This window comes from Phalaenopsis equestris, unplaced genomic scaffold, assembly GCF_001263595.1.
Source record: "Phalaenopsis equestris unplaced genomic scaffold, ASM126359v1 Scaffold000297, whole genome shotgun sequence".
Classification (NCBI taxonomy): Eukaryota; Viridiplantae; Streptophyta; class Magnoliopsida; order Asparagales; family Orchidaceae; genus Phalaenopsis; species Phalaenopsis equestris.
Genome location: NW_018164739.1, coordinates 2,981,815 through 3,002,675, shown reverse-complemented (window position 1 = coordinate 3,002,675; position 20,861 = coordinate 2,981,815). Strand labels below are relative to the sequence as shown.

The 20,861-nt window shown below is 33.6% G+C and overlaps 2 protein-coding genes across 2 annotated transcripts in view; both read right to left on the bottom strand.

Annotated features, from left to right (window-relative positions):
- Nucleotides 1-2,808: 2,808 nt before the first annotated feature.
- On the bottom strand, nucleotides 2,809-5,521 carry LOC110025378 (putative 12-oxophytodienoate reductase 4). Its single transcript, XM_020725831.1, has 5 exons — nucleotides 5,294-5,521; nucleotides 4,914-5,054; nucleotides 4,663-4,793; nucleotides 3,948-4,121; nucleotides 2,809-3,686 (listed from the first exon to the last, which is right to left on the bottom strand). Exons 1-5 carry the CDS (start codon nucleotides 5,359-5,361, stop codon nucleotides 3,100-3,102), a joined length of 1,101 nt encoding a protein of 366 aa, XP_020581490.1. The 5' UTR covers nucleotides 5,362-5,521; the 3' UTR covers nucleotides 2,809-3,099.
- Nucleotides 5,522-15,002: 9,481 nt separating this feature from the next.
- The window catches only part of LOC110025436 (succinate dehydrogenase assembly factor 2, mitochondrial), a 9,546-nt gene continuing 3,687 nt past the window's right edge, over nucleotides 15,003-20,861 (bottom strand). The window contains exons 4-5 of the mRNA XM_020725906.1: nucleotides 15,622-15,690; nucleotides 15,003-15,248 (exon numbers count right to left, since the gene is read on the bottom strand). Coding sequence (XP_020581565.1) covers nucleotides 15,102-15,248; nucleotides 15,622-15,690 — 216 coding nt within the window. The 3' untranslated portion in view covers nucleotides 15,003-15,101. The remainder of the gene's footprint in view (nucleotides 15,249-15,621; nucleotides 15,691-20,861) is intronic.

Sequence of the window (20,861 nt, the reverse complement as noted above, 5' to 3'; positions counted from 1 at the left end):
CAACCGAAAATTCGGTCCTCAGTTCGGGCGCCTAAGCATCAGGCCCCAACGTTTTGTCGCCTGAAACAGCTCCCGAGTCCTACAAGATAGAAAGCCATCGCCTAGTCCTGGTGCCTAGGTGGTGTCAGCCCACTTTTAGATCCCAATTTTTTCTAGGGATCTCCGCTAAATCTAAATAAAAAAAAAACAATCGCAAAGCAGCCAAAAATGCATATTCTATAGAGAAGATATGCATGGGAAGAGGAGGAATGGCCATGTGAATAATTAGAGGACTCCTGTCGCATATCGAGATGCACCAGAATTCTCCTCAAATTATCCTACAAATTCATTCATAATCCTGCACATTTTGACAACACTAATACAATAAATAGCTCGTATTGTTTTTGTTGAATTTTAGAATAACTCAAAATAAAGTGGAATACTTAATTTTATTGATGCAAAGAGGGGTATAAATACATATTACAGAACTTACTGATAAAGAAAATAATAAAATAAGAATATAGTAGAAAAAAATGAATAATAATAAAATATAAGATTCAACTAATCTCTTTAATTAAGAAGAGAAATAAATAGAGATTCTCAAGATCCCTCATATAATTTATAACTCTTTAAATATACAGTTATAACAAATATGAAATATAATCATTAGTTTTGAGATCTTTCAACTCTCTCCCTCAAGTTGAACATAGTTTGAAAAACATATTCAACTTGAATTTGAATACATCGGCTGCGGTATGCTGACAAACAAGTAACATTAATTTGCCAACAAGAAACTCCAACAATCCTCAAACCGTAAGCGTCGAAGCCGAAGATCCCAAAGTCGAAAATGCCGAAGACTAAGAGTGTCGAAGCCTGAGAATGCCGAAGTCTGAGAGCGCCGAAGACTGAGGGCTCTTAAGCCTAGAACTGAGAGTGTCGAAGCCTGAGAGTAGCCGAAGCCTGAGAGTGGCCTGGACGAGGGCTAAGCTTAATTGATGAATTTGTAAATCATCGGTTGACTGATAATTGCATGAAAGCAACAAGAATGCTATAATAATGTTGCAGGAGAGATGCAGGAGAGATGCAGGAAAGTTACAAGGAGGCTGCAGGGAGGTTGCAAGAAGGCCGTAGAGAGCCAACGACAGTGCTCAGGAAAGCTGTAGTGCTCGGACAAGGCTGCATTAATGCTGCAGGAAAGACCGGTGCTTTCCTTGGGAAGAGCTGGCTAAAGTTTGCAGGGAAAAATTTGCTGAGGTAGATCTGATGGTGAGAAAAGCTGCATGAGGGAGGTCCGACGACGGGAAAGGCTGCAGGGGTGAGAACCGGCTGCAGGAGTAAGCCCGAAGATCTAGTCCGCAACAAATATGTCCGCAAGAAGTTCTGACGGCAGGAAAAGCCACAAGAGGGAATTTCAGTGGCAGGAAAACCATCAAGGGATAGTTTTGGCTGTAGGTAGGTGCTTCGACGGTCCTGGAAGGAAATCGGGAGGTCCGGTTGGAAACACAGCTCTCCCTGATGCTTGGGCAGGCAAGAAAAAATACTGCAGAAGAAATGGACAGCTTGTCCGATCCACGACAGCGATATCTCCGACGAGATGATGATGAGTGGTGTCAACCTGGATGGATCCCCATCACTGGTAAGTTTGTTTTCTGAGAGATCGAGATACTCGAGCTTTGGTCATGTTGCCGATCTTTAGGAATGTTGTCGGAGAGCAGATTTTGCTCAGGTTGAGCTTAAACAATAATCTCAATTTTCCTAATTCAGGCGGGATGGGCCCTGTCAACAAGTAGTTGGAAGCCAGGTTAAGATCTTGTAGCTTGCTGATTTCTCCAAGTTCGGCGGGAATTTCACCGGAGATGCTGTTCCATTCGTTGTGAAGGTAAATGAGGCTCCTGCATTGTCCCCAGTCAGGCGAGAGCGTGCCGGTTAACTGATTGCCAGTGAGATCCAGGCAATTGAGTATCGGATGAACGCCAAAGGACTGAGATATATCTCTGACGAATTTGGACGCGTTACGATAGGGTTTGAACTCGGATGACTTAGACTTCGATCGGAGACAGAGAAGGGACGCGAAGCGGACTGCGTGGAAGTTCTTGGGGTGGATGATCGAGGCGCCAGCGTCAAAGATATTTCCACCAATCGTGACTGTGGCTGTCCGCCCGCCGACGATACTTCGGCGTTCAAAGAGATGGATTTCAGTGGTGCAAGGAGATTTTGTTGAGCTGCAGCTGTATTGTTTGAGGAAATACGGGAACGAGGAACCCCGGATTCCAGCGCCAACTACGCATACCTGAGCGGAAGTGCCGACAGAAGGATCCGCCGTGGCGAGGAATAGCGGCCCAAGAAGAAAGAGCAGCAGAAGAAGACAAACAGAGGGTGAGAAAACCTTCCTCCCTTCCCGAAAGAAGATCGGGAAAGGAGTTTCACGGTTCTTCAACAAGGGTGATTAGGGCAAAAATTTTGGCTCTTATATCATATTGAAGTTTAGGATAATGAAGAATAAAGTGAAATGATTAATTTTATTGCTGCAAAGAGGGGTATAAATAACCATTACAAGACTTATTGGTAAGAAAAACAATAAAAATAGAATACAATAGAAATAAAAATAAATAATAACAAAATATAAGATGCAGCTAATCTCTCTAATTAATGAGAGAAATAAATAGATATTCCCAAGATTCCTCGTATAATTTATAATCCTCTAAATATAAATTATAACAAATATGTAATATAATCATTAGTTTCGAGATCTCTCAACAGTTTTGAAGAATTATCTTGCAAACTAATTAATAATATGATACATGACACATACTTATGCTTGAACTTACACAATTAGCATCAAGGGTTGCTTCTAATAACATCTTTCAAGCCTACTATTTGGATCAAATAGCAAGATTTAATTTCTATCAAAAGGTTTTCTATTCTTGCCAACGCTCACTATCCATTGCTCAAGACAACAATCATCAACAAACATTTTAAGAAATTATTAACTAAGATCTGATTTATAACCTTTACTGACAAAGAGAGAACAACTGGAGACTGATAACATTTTTTTCACTCACATTTCTTCCTCAAAAATCACAAAAATCCATTTTCTTATTCTAAATATTGAAAATATTATCATTCATCAAGAAAAGCATAATCTGTATAGCCAACAACAGGATCCGGCGTGTAGAAGGTCAATCTGTTGTATTTGTTGAGAGGAAAATTCAACTCAAATCTTCTTGGCAAATCTGGATTAGCTAAGAACAGCCGTCCAAAAGCCACTAAATCAGCATAACCCTCAGCCACCACCTTATTACCTTCATCTCTATCATATCCTCCGACAGCAATAAAAGTGCCATTGAAAACCTTTCTCATAGGAAGCAACCGGTGAGGAATCTGTCTTCTTCCATCAACAATAGACATTCTTGGCTCAACCATATGACAATATAGAATTCCATACTTATTCAATGATTGTACCATGTAAAGCCCCAATTGTTCGGGATTTGAGTCCCAACATTCCATGTAATCGGCAAAAGGAGAGAGCCGAATGCCCACGCGTTCGGCGCCGATCTCATCGGCGACCGCCTCGACGATTTCGAGGGCAAATCGACATCGATTTTCTAAGCTTCCGCCATATTCATCGGTCCTATCATTTACACTATCTTTCATGAATTGCTCTAATATGTAACCATGTGCACCATGGATCTCAACCCCATCAAAGCCTAGAAATAACATCAAAATATAGATATAAGAAAGCATACACATGAGAAAAGTGGGAAAATAGTCCCCTGACTCGTTGTAGGGGTAGTCCTGGAGTTTATAACGTGTGAATTTAGTCACTAAACTCTTTTAATATGGCTAAAATAGTCCCCACGCGAGACTACTCAAGCCCCGAGTTAAAGAAAATAGGGACTAATTTGACCCATTTAGTCAATAAACTCTTTTAATATGGGCTATGTATGTAAATTTTTATGTTTAAATACCAGCTTCAATTGCATTCCTTGCAGCAAGTCGGAAATCATTAACAATTAGGGGGATCTCTTCGGTCGCCAAGCGTCGTGGAGTAGAATACTCTTCCACAGAGTCATCATGCTGTACTTGAGGAGCGATAGGCCTATCGGTACTCGATATAGGTGCTTGCCCGTTTGGTTGGTAACCTATAAGACCACAATTCATATCAAATTGAGCAAATAACAGAAAATTTTCTACAATAGCATATTGATTCCACACAGACAAACGATTAGCTTAGAGGACCTCAAAAAATTTTCTTTTGCAATAGTTGTCTAATGCAAACTAATGAGGGAAAAGAAATAAATTTAAAAGAAAGTTTTACCTTCTCTTGATTTATCGTAATAAGACGAGGAGAAGGCAAATGATTATGGAAATGTTTTCTTCTATAAATCAAAATGTCTTTCTCTTCTATTTTGAAGCGAAACTATGGAGTTCAAAATATCTAGTCTAACATATCAAAAGGATTTCTTTCTTTTTCTTTCAACTCTCAATCAATTATAGAAAAATTCATTTTTTTTTTCTTTCTAAAACCTGCAAAAAGAATTCACATTTTTTGCTTTCACTTCATTTCTCTCATCAAAATCCTTTCTTTTGTTCCTCCAAATCCCAATCAGGGTATTAATATATAAAAAAAAAATTGCGCACAAGAATCATTAGTGTTCATCAACTGAGAATTATTTCCTTTACCATAATTAGAGACTCTTCCAACATGCCATATTTGGCAAAAAAAGATGCCACCCTTGTCATGCACTGCCTTAACAATAGGTTTCCAGGCCTCTACCTGTTCTCTGGTCCATATTCCCGGAGTGCTTGGGTACCTAAATTCACTCAAAATTACAAAATTTACAACAAATATTAAACTTAGATTTCTGTAAAAGAGTTTAAAGAAAAGAATCTCATACATATTAAACAACAGCAAATAAAAATTTGTTAATTACCCTTGAGCAGTATCAGAAACACCTGTTGCTTCAGTGATCAGAAGACCTCCCTTTGTTGTCCTCTGAGAGTAATAGATGATGGCATGAGGTTGTGGGACATTTCCATAGGATCTTGATCTTGTTAGCGGTGCCAGTACTATTCTGAAGATAATTTTACAAAATAACTCAATCGATTTCATCTAATTTGCAGGCATAGTAAAGTTCTTTACTAAACCAAAAATTTGATTGAGAAACTAAACCCTAACTACACCAACTGGATGCAAATTCTAATTCAACGGATTTAAGACTTGATCCTTCTGTAATGAATCTTATTTCAGTTTCTAATATCTCAAGATTCACAAAATCCCTACTCGTAGACGTCAATTGGAAGTAGGGCTAACCTGTGAGAGAGATGAAATTTGCCCATTTTGTAGGGTTTCAAAAGCGGGATCTGCTCTTCTTTTGCCATAGCTATACTCTCTCTCTCTCTCTCTCTCTCTCTCTCTCTCTCTCTCTCTCTCTCTCTCTCTCGTTCTCGCTCTCTCAAGTTCACCGAACTGAATTGAAATTTATAGAAGAGAAGCTAAAGCTGGTCTCCATGGCTACCTTCCAGGGTTGAAATTTGAGGTTTCTTCAGCATGACAGTTGGAAATTATTAATGGGGCATTTACATATATACCACACATTTTTTATATATTCAAACACGCAACATTAGAAGTGTAAAAGAACAGAGCCGTTAAACAATATCACTATTCTTAATTGATTTTTTTATATTTAAACACAAAAAATTTACATATATACCACACATTTGCTAATCAAGCCGAATACGAGCTGTTTGCGAAGAAAGAACCGTTTTGACAATTCTCATCATATAGTCGTAGTCTCCTAGAATATTAAGGGTTGGTTCGAAATATAAATTGTATTATTTATATTAAATTATCATTTAGATATACTTTAATACATATTATTATATTTTTAAATTAATAATTTTAATTGATTATAAATCCTCCTATGACTTTGCAATCAATTAAATTAATTTAAAATACTATTTTACATCTATATATATATATATATAGTTATTTATTGTGCAATAAAACAGACTTAATACGAACAATTTGCAAACAACGAGCTGTCCTGACAACCTATCGAACGACCAAAATAACTCTCTCTAAAAATTTTAAGATCAAATATCATTAATATTAATTTTCTTAAAATAAAATATTTTTTACATATGAATTTATACCACTAAGGTGTGGTAAATAAAAATACAATTTTTGAGTGCAAATGTATAAATACCTAAGAATTTTCGGGTGTGTTTGTAAATTTTATACTAATTTGTTCGCATGGCGTACATTCAGTTCCAACAATGAAGGAACCAGTCGCCAACTTCTGGGAGCCCAACATCAGCTCTTTATTAAAGAGCAGAAACACGCAATAACTGACATCATAAAATTTGACTTATTCACAAGATTTACATACACACCACCCAATTTTTATATATTTACATATCAAATTCCTAAATTTTATTTTTTTACATTTGTACCACCAAAATCGAAAGTACAATTATTTTAACTTTTAAAAATTAGAATACAAATTTTCATATATAAATAAGAATTGAGTGGCGTGTTCTTATATCTTCAATGATACAAACAAGGTGATATAAAAAGTTTTTAATTTTTATAATTTTATTAATATTTTTAGTTTTAATATTTAGGTTTAATTATTTTAAATCTAAGCACGGTGGGACCGTGCGATGCGTTACGCGGTTCGTGAACAAATAGTTACGCGAATACCCTTGAAATTGGTCTCGCTAAATTTCGATCCTCAGTCTCGCTCCCATTTGTTTCCTAGTGACTCGAGAAGGCCCGCCCCACTAGCCTTACCTCACTTTGGCGATCCTCGTCTCTGTTTTGCCACAGGTATCATCCTCGCAAAAATACACATACTTGAGAGCATGAATAACAAAGTCCAATTCTCCTATATTCGTATACTCATCCCTTCCCCTTCTCCTGCATTTCTTCGCCATTACTCTTCTCTTAACTTCTTCCTAAAAGTTATTTTTTCTCGTGGAGGGAAAGGGAATTATTGTTCTATTTCGCCATTTATATCGAGATGATGGAAAAAAAATTAGTTTTGTTTTACAATGAGTTCGGGCATATGCAAAAGATTCTTCCGCAGATTTCACTTATTTATGGAATAAAAGCAAGTTAATCTGATTTTTAAGGAAGATTTGCACACATACCAGTCAATTTGAATGTGTTCACATATATATAACACGAAAAACTTTATTTTTTTTGAATGTTGGACACCCTGCCTATGCTTGAATTGGTTTATTTCTCTTTTTAAAGGTTGGATAATGTTATTTTTTTGTGTATGAAAGATTTGGATGGTAGAAGTTCTAATGTTAGATACATGAACCGATAGTAATTGGCTTTTATGCATGTAAGTGCCCCTTTATGTTTGGATAGATTGGCATAACGGCTGATGTAAATGTTTTCTGACTCTATTTCTATAGTATGATTATGAGCATACCTTTTATTAAAGCTGTACGGGAGAGGAATTTGTATACAAGCTTCAACCATTGTTATTTTATTTGAAGTGAGTTTTGTGGGAATTGAGGTGTATGCTATATTATTCCTTTAAATATATATAGCTAACACCTAAAGTTTCATATTTACAGATCTAATAGTTTTGTGTGATGAAGCTATGCATAAGACGACGAATTTCACCTAAAAGTTACTGGCGGTGCTCCTAAAATGAGAGTTTTGTTGTTTCCTTTTACGTTGATGCTTCAGACTTGCGATATCCACAAGTTGATTTCGGGAATTTATATTGCATATGTGAATCTGTGGTACTTACGTGGTATGTGTGTAGATATGCGAATTTATGTTACACATTGATGAAAAAATATAATTTGATTATTTATTATGACTCAGTTAATGTCCACCTTTATCTCTTACATTACGTTGTTATGAGTGAAGAGAACTTGATAAATTATCAAATGATTTGTTTCGTATGAAGCACTTTCAGAACAGTGTTTTCTAAACATTTTAAATTGAACTGTGCTTACATACTTAAGGACATTACAATCATTATGTCAACCGACATCACTTTCAGAACTGTGTTTTTAAAAAGACAAACTATTTTTGAAACATCAGCTTTTAAACAATAGATTTACAACAACAGCTTCTAAAACCAGTTTTTCTACGGTTACAGTCGAAACAAACACACCCTAAGCATACAATTAAAAAATATTACAATAGCTCTTCTTACTTTAGGGGTATAAAAATCAAAGGATAAATTATCTTTTAATGAGATATTTATATTACTTTATAATAACTATCAGACAATTATTTTATAGAATAAAGTGTTAGCATGGTATCCAACTATTTTAAATTTAAGCTTTAATAATTATCAATGGAGACCACTTAAACCTCAATTTAACATATGAGGATTATTATGTCATTTCTATAAACTCTAATGTTAAAATGACACCATATAAATAATTAGGAATTATTTTCACAATTTACTTATATATATATATTATTTGTACAATGGTCCTAATTATATAATTAACTAATTAGATTTAAAAAATAATTCTCACCTAATTGGTTTTGATTTACCATTTGAGCGGGGATTCAATGAATGTGGACAATTTTTTTTTTTATTAAAAACGACGGCTGCAAAGCCAAACCTTTTAATTAAAAAAATATAATAATAATAATACTCAGTCTAAACGTCATTGGTGACGAACAAATGAACCAAGACATTAAATAAATAATTGAATCGGGTGAGAAGTTTTATTATGAACCAAAATTAAAATCTAACAAAATATTGATATAATTTAATTAATTGAATCAAAATTAAAACCAGTCTTAACAATTCGGTTATAAGCAAACCGGAATTTAGTTATTAATATGAGTTTTATTATAATTAAATATTAAGAATTACATATAAAAATCCCAAAGCAAAAATGCATTTTTAAAATTAAATGGATGTGTCGAGCACAAAAATAATAAAAGCTCGTCGCCCGTGAACAACTTGTTTGCTCATGTTCAATTTATTCGAGCAAACGAGTCAAATACAAATAATTTATTTAACAATACATAAACGAGATAAGCATCAATAAACTTTTATTTAATTTTATTAGCCTAATTTTGACTTGAATTAACTAAATAATCGAATAAATAATAATATTATAATATTTTATTTAGATTTTCATGTGGTGTTTAAAAAAATAATAAATTTAATTACTTTATAAATCATTGGAAGTAATTCCAAGTCGATGAGAAGCAAAAATTTACAAACTTGAATCAAGTCGAAAACGAATGTATTATCCCCAAGCTATTTTGAACACAAGCTTATTTCGAATCAAATGATCCAAAGCAAACAAGGGACAAACGTACATGTACCTGGAGATGAAAAATATTATGGAGGCCCATTAAAATTCATAAGCATGGGCACAAGAAATTGAATGTAGAACATAAAAGTGACTTCTATAAAATCTAATATTTAGCGGTGTTTTAGGAATCCAAGTGGAGACGTAGAGGATTTGATCGTTCGCCGACAGTGAGAATTATTCTACTATTTCTCTAATGTGACGGATATTTCTATTTTTAGGGAGTTCTATGCAAACCTCCCTGTGGCTGAAGACAATAGAATCATAGTTCAAGGAAAGTCAGTACCTTTTTGTCACCTGATACGTTATGTTTTTATGCAAATTATAATCTGATTGAAGCAGAGTTAGACGAGATTGTTAAGAAAACTCCAAATCATATTTATATCATGCATATGTAAGGCGACACTCACTTATTTAAGAACTAAGGGACATTAACATACATAACACACAGTTCTTGTGTATTTTAATATCCAACACCTAAACTTTCATACTTATTTTTATAACACTCAACTTTTTTAACAGGACATCAAAAAAAATTTTATGCATAAATTTATAAACCAAGGTGTTAAAGTATAAATATCAAATTTTAGGTGTTCGATGTGCAAATACATAATAATCATGCGGTATGCATGTAAGAATCCGTTTGGGGCAGCTTGTGTGTTTTAGGATAAGCCCGTGGGTCTGCCGCAGGGGTCGCTGCAGGAGGGGTCGCCCTGCGGCCTGCGTTTAGTGTAAAAACTCAAACGCAGTTTCGGATAAGCTAGCAAAACAAAACGCGCAAACCAAACGGTATGGCGGCGGCGTTTTGAAAACGCCGCCAGCACTTATAAGCTGCCCCAAACAGACAATGTCCCAAAACATAATTATTTATAGTGCCGGTACACTCCCCAAACAATATATACAAACAAAATGAAAATGAAAAAAAAATAAAATAAAAAATAACACAAGCAAATGAAGCACTTATATTTATTTATTTATTTTAAATTGTTTGTAATCCACACATTTTTTATATATTCAAACACGCAACATTAGAAGTGTAAAAGAACAGAGCCGTTAAACAATATCACTATTCTTAATTGATTTTTTTATATTTAAACACAAAAAATTTACATATATACCACACATTTGCTAATCAAGCCGAATACGAGCTGTTTGCGAAGAAAGAACCGTTTTGACAATTCTCATCATATAGTCGTAGTCTCCTAGAATATTAAGGGTTGGTTCGAAATATAAATCTTATTATTTATATTAAATTATCATTTAGATATACTTTAATACATATTATTATATTTTTAAATTAATAATTTTAATTGATTATAAATCCTCCTATGACTTTGCAATCAATTAAATTAATTTAAAATACTATTTTACATCTATATATATATATATATAGTTATTTATTGTGCAATAAAACAGACTTAATACGAACAATTTGCAAACAACGAGCTGTCCTGACAACCTATCGAACGACCAAAATAACTCTCTCTAAAAATTTTAAGATCAAATATCATTAATATTAATTTTCTTAAAATAAAATATTTTTTACATATGAATTTATACCACTAAGGTGTGGTAAATAAAAATACAATTTTTGAGTGCAAATGTATAAATACCTAAGAATTTTCGGGTGTGTTTGTAAATTTTATACTAATTTGTTCGCATGGCGTACATTCAGTTCCAACAATGAAGGAACCAGTCGCCAACTTCTGGGAGCCCAACATCAGCTCTTTATTAAAGAGCAGAAACACGCAATAACTGACATCATAAAATTTGACTTATTCACAAGATTTACATACACACCACCCAATTTTTATATATTTACATATCAAATTCCTAAATTTTATTTTTTTACATTTGTACCACCAAAATCTTTCATGTCGAATCAAAAGTACTATTATTTTAACTTTTAAAAATTAGAATACAAATTTTCATATATAAATAAGAATTGAGTGGCGTGTTCTTATATCTTCAATGATACAAACAAGGTGATATAAAAAGTTTTTAATTTTTATAATTTTATTAATATTTTTAGTTTTAATATTTAGGTTTAATTATTTTAAATCTAAGCACGGTGGGACCGTGCGATGCGTTACGCGGTTCGTGAACAAATAGTTACGCGAATACCCTTGAAATTGGTCTCGCTAAATTTCGATCCTCAGTCTCGCTCCCATTTGTTTCCTAGTGACTCGAGAAGGCCCGCCCCACTAGCCTTACCTCACTTTGGCGATCCTCGTCTCTGTTTTGCCACAGGTATCATCCTCGCAAAAATACACATACTTGAGAGCATGAATAACAAAGTCCAATTCTCCTATATTCGTATACTCATCCCTTCCCCTTCTCCTGCATTTCTTCGCCATTACTCTTCTCTTAACTTCTTCCTAAAAGTTATTTTTTCTCGTGGAGGGAAAGGGAATTATTGTTCTATTTCGCCATTTATATCGAGATGATGGAAAAAAATTAGTTTTGTTTTACAATGAGTTCGGGCATATGCAAAAGGTTCTTCTGCATATTTCACTTATTTATGGAATAAAAGCAAGTTAATCTGATTTTTAAGGAAGATTTGCACACATACCAGTCAATTTGAATGTGTTCACATATATATAACACGAAAAACTTTATTTTTTTTGAATGTTGGACACCCTGCCTATGCTTGAATTGGTTTATTTCTCTTTTTAAAGGTTGGATAATGTTATTTTTTTGTGTATGAAAGATTTGGGTGGTAGAAGTTCTAATGTTAGATACATGAACCGATAGTAATTGGCTTTTATGCATGTAAGTGCCCCTTTATGTTTGGATAGATTGGCATAACGGCTGATGTAAATGTTTTCTGACTCTATTTCTATAGTATGATTATGAGCATACCTTTTATTAAAGCTGTACGGGAGAGGAATTTGTATGCAAGCTTCAACCATTGTTATTTTATTTGAAGTGAGTTTTGTGGGAATTGAGGTGTATGCTATATTATTCCTTTAAATATACATAGCTAACACTTAAAGTTTCATATTTACAGATCTAATAGTTTTGTGTGATGAAGCTATGCATAAGACGACGAATTTCACCTAAAAGTTACTGGCGGTGCTCCTAAAATTAGAGTCTTGTTGTTTCCTTTTACGTTGATGCTTCACACTTGCGATATCCACAAGTTGATTTCGGGAATTTATATTGCATATGTGAATCTGTGGTACTTACGTGGTATGTGTGTAGATATGCGAATTTATGTTACACATTGATGAAAAAATATAATTTGATTATTTATTATGACTCAGTTAATGTCCACCTTTATCTCTTACATTACGTTGTTATGAGTGAAGAGAACTTGATAAATTATCAAATGATTTGTTTCGTATGAAGCACTTTCAGAACAGTGTTTTCTAAACATTTTAAATTGAACTGTGCTTACATACTTAGGGGCATTACAATCATTATGTCAACCGACATCACTTTCAGAACTATATTTTTAAAAAGACAAACTATTTTTGAAACATCAGCTTTTAAACAATAGATTTACAACAACAACTTCTAAAATCAGTTTTTCTACGGTTACAGTCGAAACAAACGCACCGTAAGTATACAATTAAAAAATATTACAATAGCTCTTCTTACTTTAGGGGTATAAAAATCAAAGGATAAATTATCTTTTAATGAGATATTTATATTACTTTATAATAACTATCAGACAATTATTTTATAGAATAAAGTGTTAGCATGGTATCCAACTATTTTAAATTTAAGCTTTAATAATTATCAATGGAGACCACTTAAACCTCAATTTAACATATGAGGATTATTATGTCATTTCTATAAACTCTAATGTTAAAATGACACCATATAAATAATTAGGAATTATTTTCACAATTTACTTATATATATATATTATTTGTACAATGGTCCTAATTATATAATTAACTAATTAGATTTAAAAAATAATTCTCACCTAATTGGTTTTGATTTACCATTTGAGCGGGGATTCAATGAATGTGGACAATTTTTTTTTTATTAAAAACGACGGCTGCAAAGCCAAACCTTTTAATTAAAAAAATATAATAATAATAATACTCAGTCTAAACGTCATTGGTGACGAACAAATGAACCAAGACATTAAATAAATAATTGAATCGGGTGAGAAGTTTTATTATGAACCAAAATTAAAATCTAACAAAATATTGATATAATTTAATTAATTGAATCAAAATTAAAACCAGTCTTAACAATTCGGTTATAAGCAAACCGGAATTTAGTTATTAATATGAGTTTTATTATAATTAAATATTAAGAATTACATATAAAAATCCCAAAGCAAAAATGCAATTTTAAAATTAAATGGATGTGCCGAGCACAAAAATAATAAAAGCTCATCGCCCGTGAACAACTTGTTTGCTCATGTTCAATTTATTCGAGCAAACGAGTCAAATACAAATAATTTATTTAACAATACATAAACGAGATAAGCATCAATAAACTTTTATTTAATTTTATTAGCCTAATTTTGACTTGAATTAACTAAATAATCGAATAAATAATAATATTATAATATTTTATTTAGATTTTCATGTGGTGTTTAAAAAAAATATTAAATTTAATTACTTTATAAATCATTCGAAGTAATTCCAAGTTGATGAGAAGCAAAAATTTACAAACTTGAATCGAGTCGAAAACGAATGTATTATCCCCAAGCCATTTTGAACACAAGCTTATTTCGAACCAAATGATCCAAAGCAAACAAGGGACAAACGTATATGTAGCTGGAGATGAAAAATATTATGGAGGCCCATTTAAATTCATAAGCATGGGCACAAGAAATTGAATGTAGAACATAAAAAGTGACTTCTATAAAATCTAATATTTAGCGGTGTTTTAGGAATCCAAGTGGAGACGTAGAGGATTTGATCGTTTGCCGACAGTGGGAATGATTCTACTATTTCTCTGTTGTGACCGTTATTTCTATTTTTAGGGAGTTCTATGCAAACCTCTCTGAGGCTGAAGACAATAGAATCATAGTTCAAGGAAAGTCGGTACCTTTTTCACCGGAGGTAATCAACTTGTTTTATAATTTGTCACCTGATACATTATGTTTTTATGCAAATTATAATCCGACTGAAGCAGAGTTACAAGAGATTGTTAAGAAAACTCCTAATCATATTTATATCATGCATATGTAAGGCGACACTCACTTATTTAAGAACTAAGGGACATTAACATACATAACACACAGTTCTTGTGTATTTTAATATCCAACACCTAAACTTTCATACTTATTTTTAGAACACTCAACTTTTTTAACAGGACATCAAAAAAAATTTTATGCATAAATTTATAAAACCAAGGTGTTAAAGTATAAATATCAAATTTTAGGTGTTCGATGTGCAAATACATAATAATCATGCGGTATGCATGTAAAGATCCGTTTGGAGCAGCTTGTGACGCGACCCGTTGTGAGGAGCCCGTGGGGCCGGCCGCAGGGGTCGACCCGCGGCCTGCGCTTAGTGTAAAAACTCAAACGCAGTCTCGAATATGCTAGCAAAACACGCGAACCGAACAGTACGGCGGCATTTTGAAAACGCCGCCCGCACTTATAAACTGCTCCAAACGGACCCTAAATGTCCCAAAACATAGTTATTTATAGTGCTGATACACTCCCCAAACAATATATACAAACAAAATGGAAATGAAAAAAAAATAAAATAAAAAATAAGACAAGCAAATGAAGCACTTTTATTTATTTATTTATTTTAAATTGTTTGTGGGAGATGAAGCTGTATTCTTATTCGGATAATTAATTAATTAATTAATTATAGAGAAAATATGGTGGATCACTGGTTCCCATGCTTTGGTCCACCCTCCAGCCCCCTCTTATCATCCCATCCTCGGACCCAAGGCTGGCCTGGTTCTGCACGAGTAGCAGGAGCTGCATAGGTCTTCAGATTTTCCAGCACTTCAGATTGGATAGAACTAAAAACCTGATATAGCAGTAGAAGGCCATATATAAGGTTAAATAATAATCAATACTTCAATGATTTTTGAAAAAAGCAATACTCCAATGATTTCTGGTAGGAAATAGCTTTTGAGATGGGTGCAACATATAAAAAAGAAAAATTTACATATGCAGCACACATTTCTTATGTATTTACACATCTCACACCAAAACTTTCATACTTACGTATGCATGAAAAGATATATTTGACTTTTTAAAAGTAATAATAATGTATGTAAAATGTAAATAGAAAGTGCAGGCGTGAGATATGTGAATACATAGGAATTTAGTGCTATGTATGTGCATGCCCTCTAAAAAATCAATCAAAATTATATTGCACTAATCTCAAAATACTCAACTGTATTGCTGTTTATAGCATCTGGTGGCTGTTCTTGGCCTGAGAGCCACTTCCACAGATCTGGGTTCTCCTGAAGAATTGACCACACATCAATATAAGGCTAATCAAACAAAATATATATATATATATATATATATATATATTAAAGGAATCGCCGCAGACTATTATATGAGCTCCAATCATCCCTCATGCGCTTAAGAATTCGAGTACTACACCCTACACTTGGGGGGATAGAACCCCAAACCAGAAGGGACTTACGAGTGACAAGCAGATGCCCGACCAACTGATCCGAGTATTCAGCACTAGATAAATATATATATATATATATATATATATATATATAAGTAGATAAACTAATCCGCATTAAACATAAAAATAAAGTTAATTTCTCAAAACAATCTCATTCCGTTTGGGACAATTGCAGCATTTTGTAAAGCTGATTGCAAGGCTATTGTGGAGAAAATAACTTTCTAAAAGTTATTTTGGGTACTATAAATATTATCTTTTTTTCAAATAAATAGGATATCCAGTTTCTTACAATTAGCGTGCTTTAGCATATTCTAGTTGTAAAATGTAGCTTTCTAACAAAGAAATTTCTAAAAAACAGTAAAAAAAATAGTAGAAAAATGAAAGTGTAATTGTAGATTGAAAAATGCTAGTCACATTTGAGCCAAACAAAACAAAAAAAAATTGTAGTCTGAAATAAGAGCAATAAAAAACAACCACCAAATAAGCACTTGGTGAGGCCAATAGTATAAAGTTTCTATCTTTTGCATGTGGGTAAATCATACTCGATTTCTTTTGTTTTATTCAGTACCCTAAAAATGTTTGCAGAAGTATTGTTTCTGCTTTCCTAACATACCACACACTTTAATGAAAATATTGCATTAAATCTGATTAATTAAAAATTATTATAATTTTTTCTAACCAAGGGAAACTTCGGCAATTAGATCATATAGTCTACCAATCATAACTGATTCTTCCGTCTGCTGCTAAGGAAAATTTGCAGACTGGACAGATCGTCTGGTTTCTTCAAATATTCAAAATAACGAACAAGAGAGAGAATATATAGCCGCTTGATAATGATAATGATGATGAAGTTTGCTAGAGAACAAAATGATTGGGAGATCTGAGAGTGGGAAAAGAGTGAAATGGCACAGTCTCATGGTACAGTCTCGTCCAAGGCTGATATAATAATTATTTTTTATTAGAATATTCCCCATATTCAACAGCCATTAAGCATAATACGAAGAAACACATCAACAGCCTCCAAGTTTTGGCTAAACAATTACATAAGCTGAATCAAGATGACAGTTGAAATGGGCATTTACATAGATACCACCTCATTCCTATGTATTTACATATCTAACACCTAAACTTTACTTTTTCTATTTACACCGTGCAAATCTTTCATATCATATTGGGTGATATGTATGCAAAAATTATGCTTTAGGAGCTAGTTATGTAAATGCAGATGAATTGAGTGATATGTATGTAAATCATCCTAGTTGAAATTCTAATAACTGAGGACTAGCGATACAACAAGAGAAGAATGGTACGAATGGGAATATAGGCAAGGGACAAGAAATTTTGAGGAATAGACTTCATGAGCTCATAAGCTGGATTTAACAAACAGTAAATTTACATGGCAATCAATCAATACTCAGCACTATCGAGGTTCCGACTGCTCCATATGAAAAGAGCATACGCATTGCATGTTGTTCAAATCAATGCAAAGTCCAAGAAGAGGTTGATGCATGCATCATTACCCCTTATTGCAAAGAGGTGGCTTCAATTTAGAATGAAGAAAAAAAAAAAAAAGAGTCATACATTGCATGCAGATAGTATCTATGTTTAATTTTAATTTGCTTGCATGTCACAAAAAAACAAATGAAATAATAGAATATAGTGAGTCATCCATAACTCAGAGAATATCAACCAAGGTTGTCAAAACTCCGTAAAAAAGGGGGGATTTTACATACATGGCACACGAAACATCCCTATTTACATATCTCACACTCAAAACTTCTAATTTACAAATAAGGCACCCAAATTACAACCTGTCTACTTTGCCATTAAACTTCTCCTCCATTTCAATTCCTAAAAAATTCTTTCTCCAATCAGCAAGAATAAGACTCTGTTTAGAGCAACTGCAGCATTTCAGTTTTTCAGCTGCAGCAGCGCTGCCCCAGAAAGTTACTGTGGGGAAGCAGCCGTGGAGAAGCTGGTTGTCTGTTTGGTGCAACTGTGTGAAAAAGCTGTGGGGCAGCTGTTTCTAGAGAAATGACCATACTGCCCCTGTTTGTTAAAACTGTTTATAAATTTATATGTTTATATATTAAATTGATTAATATATGTAAATATATGAAAGTAGTCATTATTATGGAATAAATTTAAGTATTTGGTATATATATAATTATTATGTAATTTTGAATAAGAAATTTAAACCTATATATATACATGTATGAATATTTCAATCCCCACAACCACATATTATAGCCTTAAAGATCATCGCAATACTAATGTGTCAGGATCATGGCATCACAAATACCATAATACCAATCCATAGTGAAAGAATGCGGGGTAAAAGGGTAAAAGTATCGGGGGGAAAGCGGGGCCGCAGAGTTAATCATGCGGCCCGCTTTCTCTCGGCTTCGTCGAAGTTGTGCCGCGAAGCTACAAACCAAACAGCGAACTTTACCAAATAGCCGCGGTAAATGACCGCGCCGCAGCCACCACGCCCTCCCAAACGAACCCTAAGTCACATGGATTCCCTTACTTCAAGAAGAAGAAAAAAGACACCACCGCCTGCAACAGTAGCAGCTCCCCTACACATGCCCATAGAGCACTGCTTTGCTGCATTGCTCTTTATAAGCTATTAGCAGGGGGAAAAAAAAAATCCTATTTCTTTTTCTGCAGATGGCCTGAATCACGGCTGCACAAGAATTTTTTAACCTTCATTTTCCTCCAAAGCCTTGCCAACGAGGCTCCAAACTCATGGCAAATCTTTAATCCTTGTTAGATAGAACTCTACTCTAGTCTTCTTGTTTGCCCGCCTTTGTTTGTTGTCTCATCGCCTTCCACACAGAAGTCATCCTCTACCTTTTTCAATTTGGGAGAGATTAGCTCTCCACATTGATTAATGGAACTGTTCTTGCAGATTGGAGAAGGAATTTTTTGCGAATTGAATAGAGAAGAGAAGTATAATGGTGAAGTAGACGGGCCGTAAATTGGGTGACTTATTTGTATATTAGAGCTTTGGAGTGTGAGATATGTAAATAGGGATGTTTTGGGTGTCATGTATGTACAATGCCCCGCACTACAACTTATATCTCATTTTGTCAGCCAATATTTTACAGAAGTAATAAAAAAAGCAGATTTCTTATAACAATTTGTCCCAAAATATATATGCAATTGTTACAATTATGCTACTGCAAAGCAAGTAACAAATGGAATCAACCGAAGCCTTAATTCGATTAGGCAATGAATGTGCAAAAGTGCCCTAGGGCTTCACTTGCCAGTTATGAGCCATAACTTAACCTAGAAAAAGTAGGGAAAGCTAACTAAATCTAAACTTCAGTATGTTTGCAAATTGAAATAGGGTATTATAGCCAAGAAAAAAAATGATACAATGATTATGGAAAGGTTAAACATCACATGTTCAAAACAGAATTAATGAAAAAGACTTTAATCTTAGTCGGTATTGGAATTCATTTCCAGGTACTTGCTTTCAGTTAATATGGGGATGAAATAAATTCTTGTAATTGGCTATGAAGTTTGTTTTTTACAGTGCATGAGGTATACTTTTCTTCTAACAGGAGTTTTATGTATGAGAATGAAGTATAACTAGTAATGTTTAAATTATATAAAATTATTTGAATAGGATTAACTGGAGCAAGTAATACTACGTTAAGTATTGGAGAGTAGCTTATAAAAGTACCCAATAATTATGCTTCCCGTGTTGGATAAAATAAGAAATCACAGCAGACTAACTATCATATATAAATTCAAGTATTGGATAAAATGAAGCCACTGATAATAAAATTGAATGTGACAAAAAATATTAAAATAGATGGATTGTAAAATTAAGAATGAGAGAGCAAGAATCATTGTAGTAGAAGGATATTGGACTATACTTATTGAAGATAATGCATTAATACATAAATTTAGGTGACTTGGCTCTTGGGCATGCACAATAAAGGGCAGAAGATGGAACAAACATGGAGAGTTGATGGAATAAATTGGAAAGAAAAATGAAGATCAAGGTAACACGCTTACAAGTTGTAAAAATTGCATAAGAAATAGATTAATTTTCGAATATAGAGGTCAATAAAAATACATGAATGAGACTTCATATGGTGAACCACAAATACAAGGAGAAGGTTAATTTTCCCAGGTGGAACCAAAGGCATCAATCCAGGGTACTAAAACTTATATGCACAAGAAAATTCTTGTGCATTGACGCTTTATTATATTCCTTTCATTGCCCTACTAGATCAGCAATGTAGCAGGACTTGAATGACTTTCATTCATTTGTTTTAATTTTGCCTCCTCTCTTTAGTAGGGGCAACTAAGATCCTATGAACCTTCCATATTAAAATCCTCAAGGCTTTTTATTTTTTTTATTTACATTCGTAGCACACAATTCTTATTTGTTTAGGTGTGAGATATGTAAATACATAAAAATAATGTGCTATGCATGTCAATACTCCTCTTTTTTTTACACAAGACCATTTGTCAATGTTTGGGTACAACTAAAAGCTATAAGTCTTATCAAATCAAGGAATAACAATATATTTATTTACACCAGCACAAATGATCACAAACGGAGAAAAGATAACGCTCAGCCCAATCTGTCAATGCCTTGAGCAAACTTAATCCTAACAAATTTATGCACATAAAATACTATTATATAGCTTAGTGAAGCTGATATCATCCTCTAGACTAAAGGGTTGTTTGATTTGTTGAAAAAGTGATGCAGTGTAAAATGAATATATTACAGAAGTAATGTATTTATATTTAAAAAAAATTAGAGTTGTTTGATTCACTGTAAAAATAAAGGCAAGACTTTTTTTTTTTTTTTTTGGTTTGAACTAGATGTAAAATAATATATTCCATAATATATATGGTATCATTGGTGGGTGGCCGGTGGCATCCGACTGCGCCGAACTACAATTAACTCCGATGGTTGGCTGCAACGGTAAGCGACGACAGCGGCCGCCGAAGTCCCCCCTTGTGGAG

Excerpts from the sequence above, each read along its gene's own strand:
- LOC110025378 (XM_020725831.1), bottom strand. The coding sequence starts at position 5,361 with ATGGCAAAAGAAGAGCAGATCCCGCTTTTGAAACCCTACAAAATGGGC. Across the intron at positions 4,122-4,662 it reads TGGAAGAGTCTCTAATTATG|GTTACCAACCAAACGGGCAA; the intron begins GTAAAGGAAATA and ends GTGGTCTTATAG. Across the intron at positions 3,687-3,947 it reads AAGGAATGCAATTGAAGCTG|GCTTTGATGGGGTTGAGATC; the intron begins GTATTTAAACAT and ends TGTTATTTCTAG.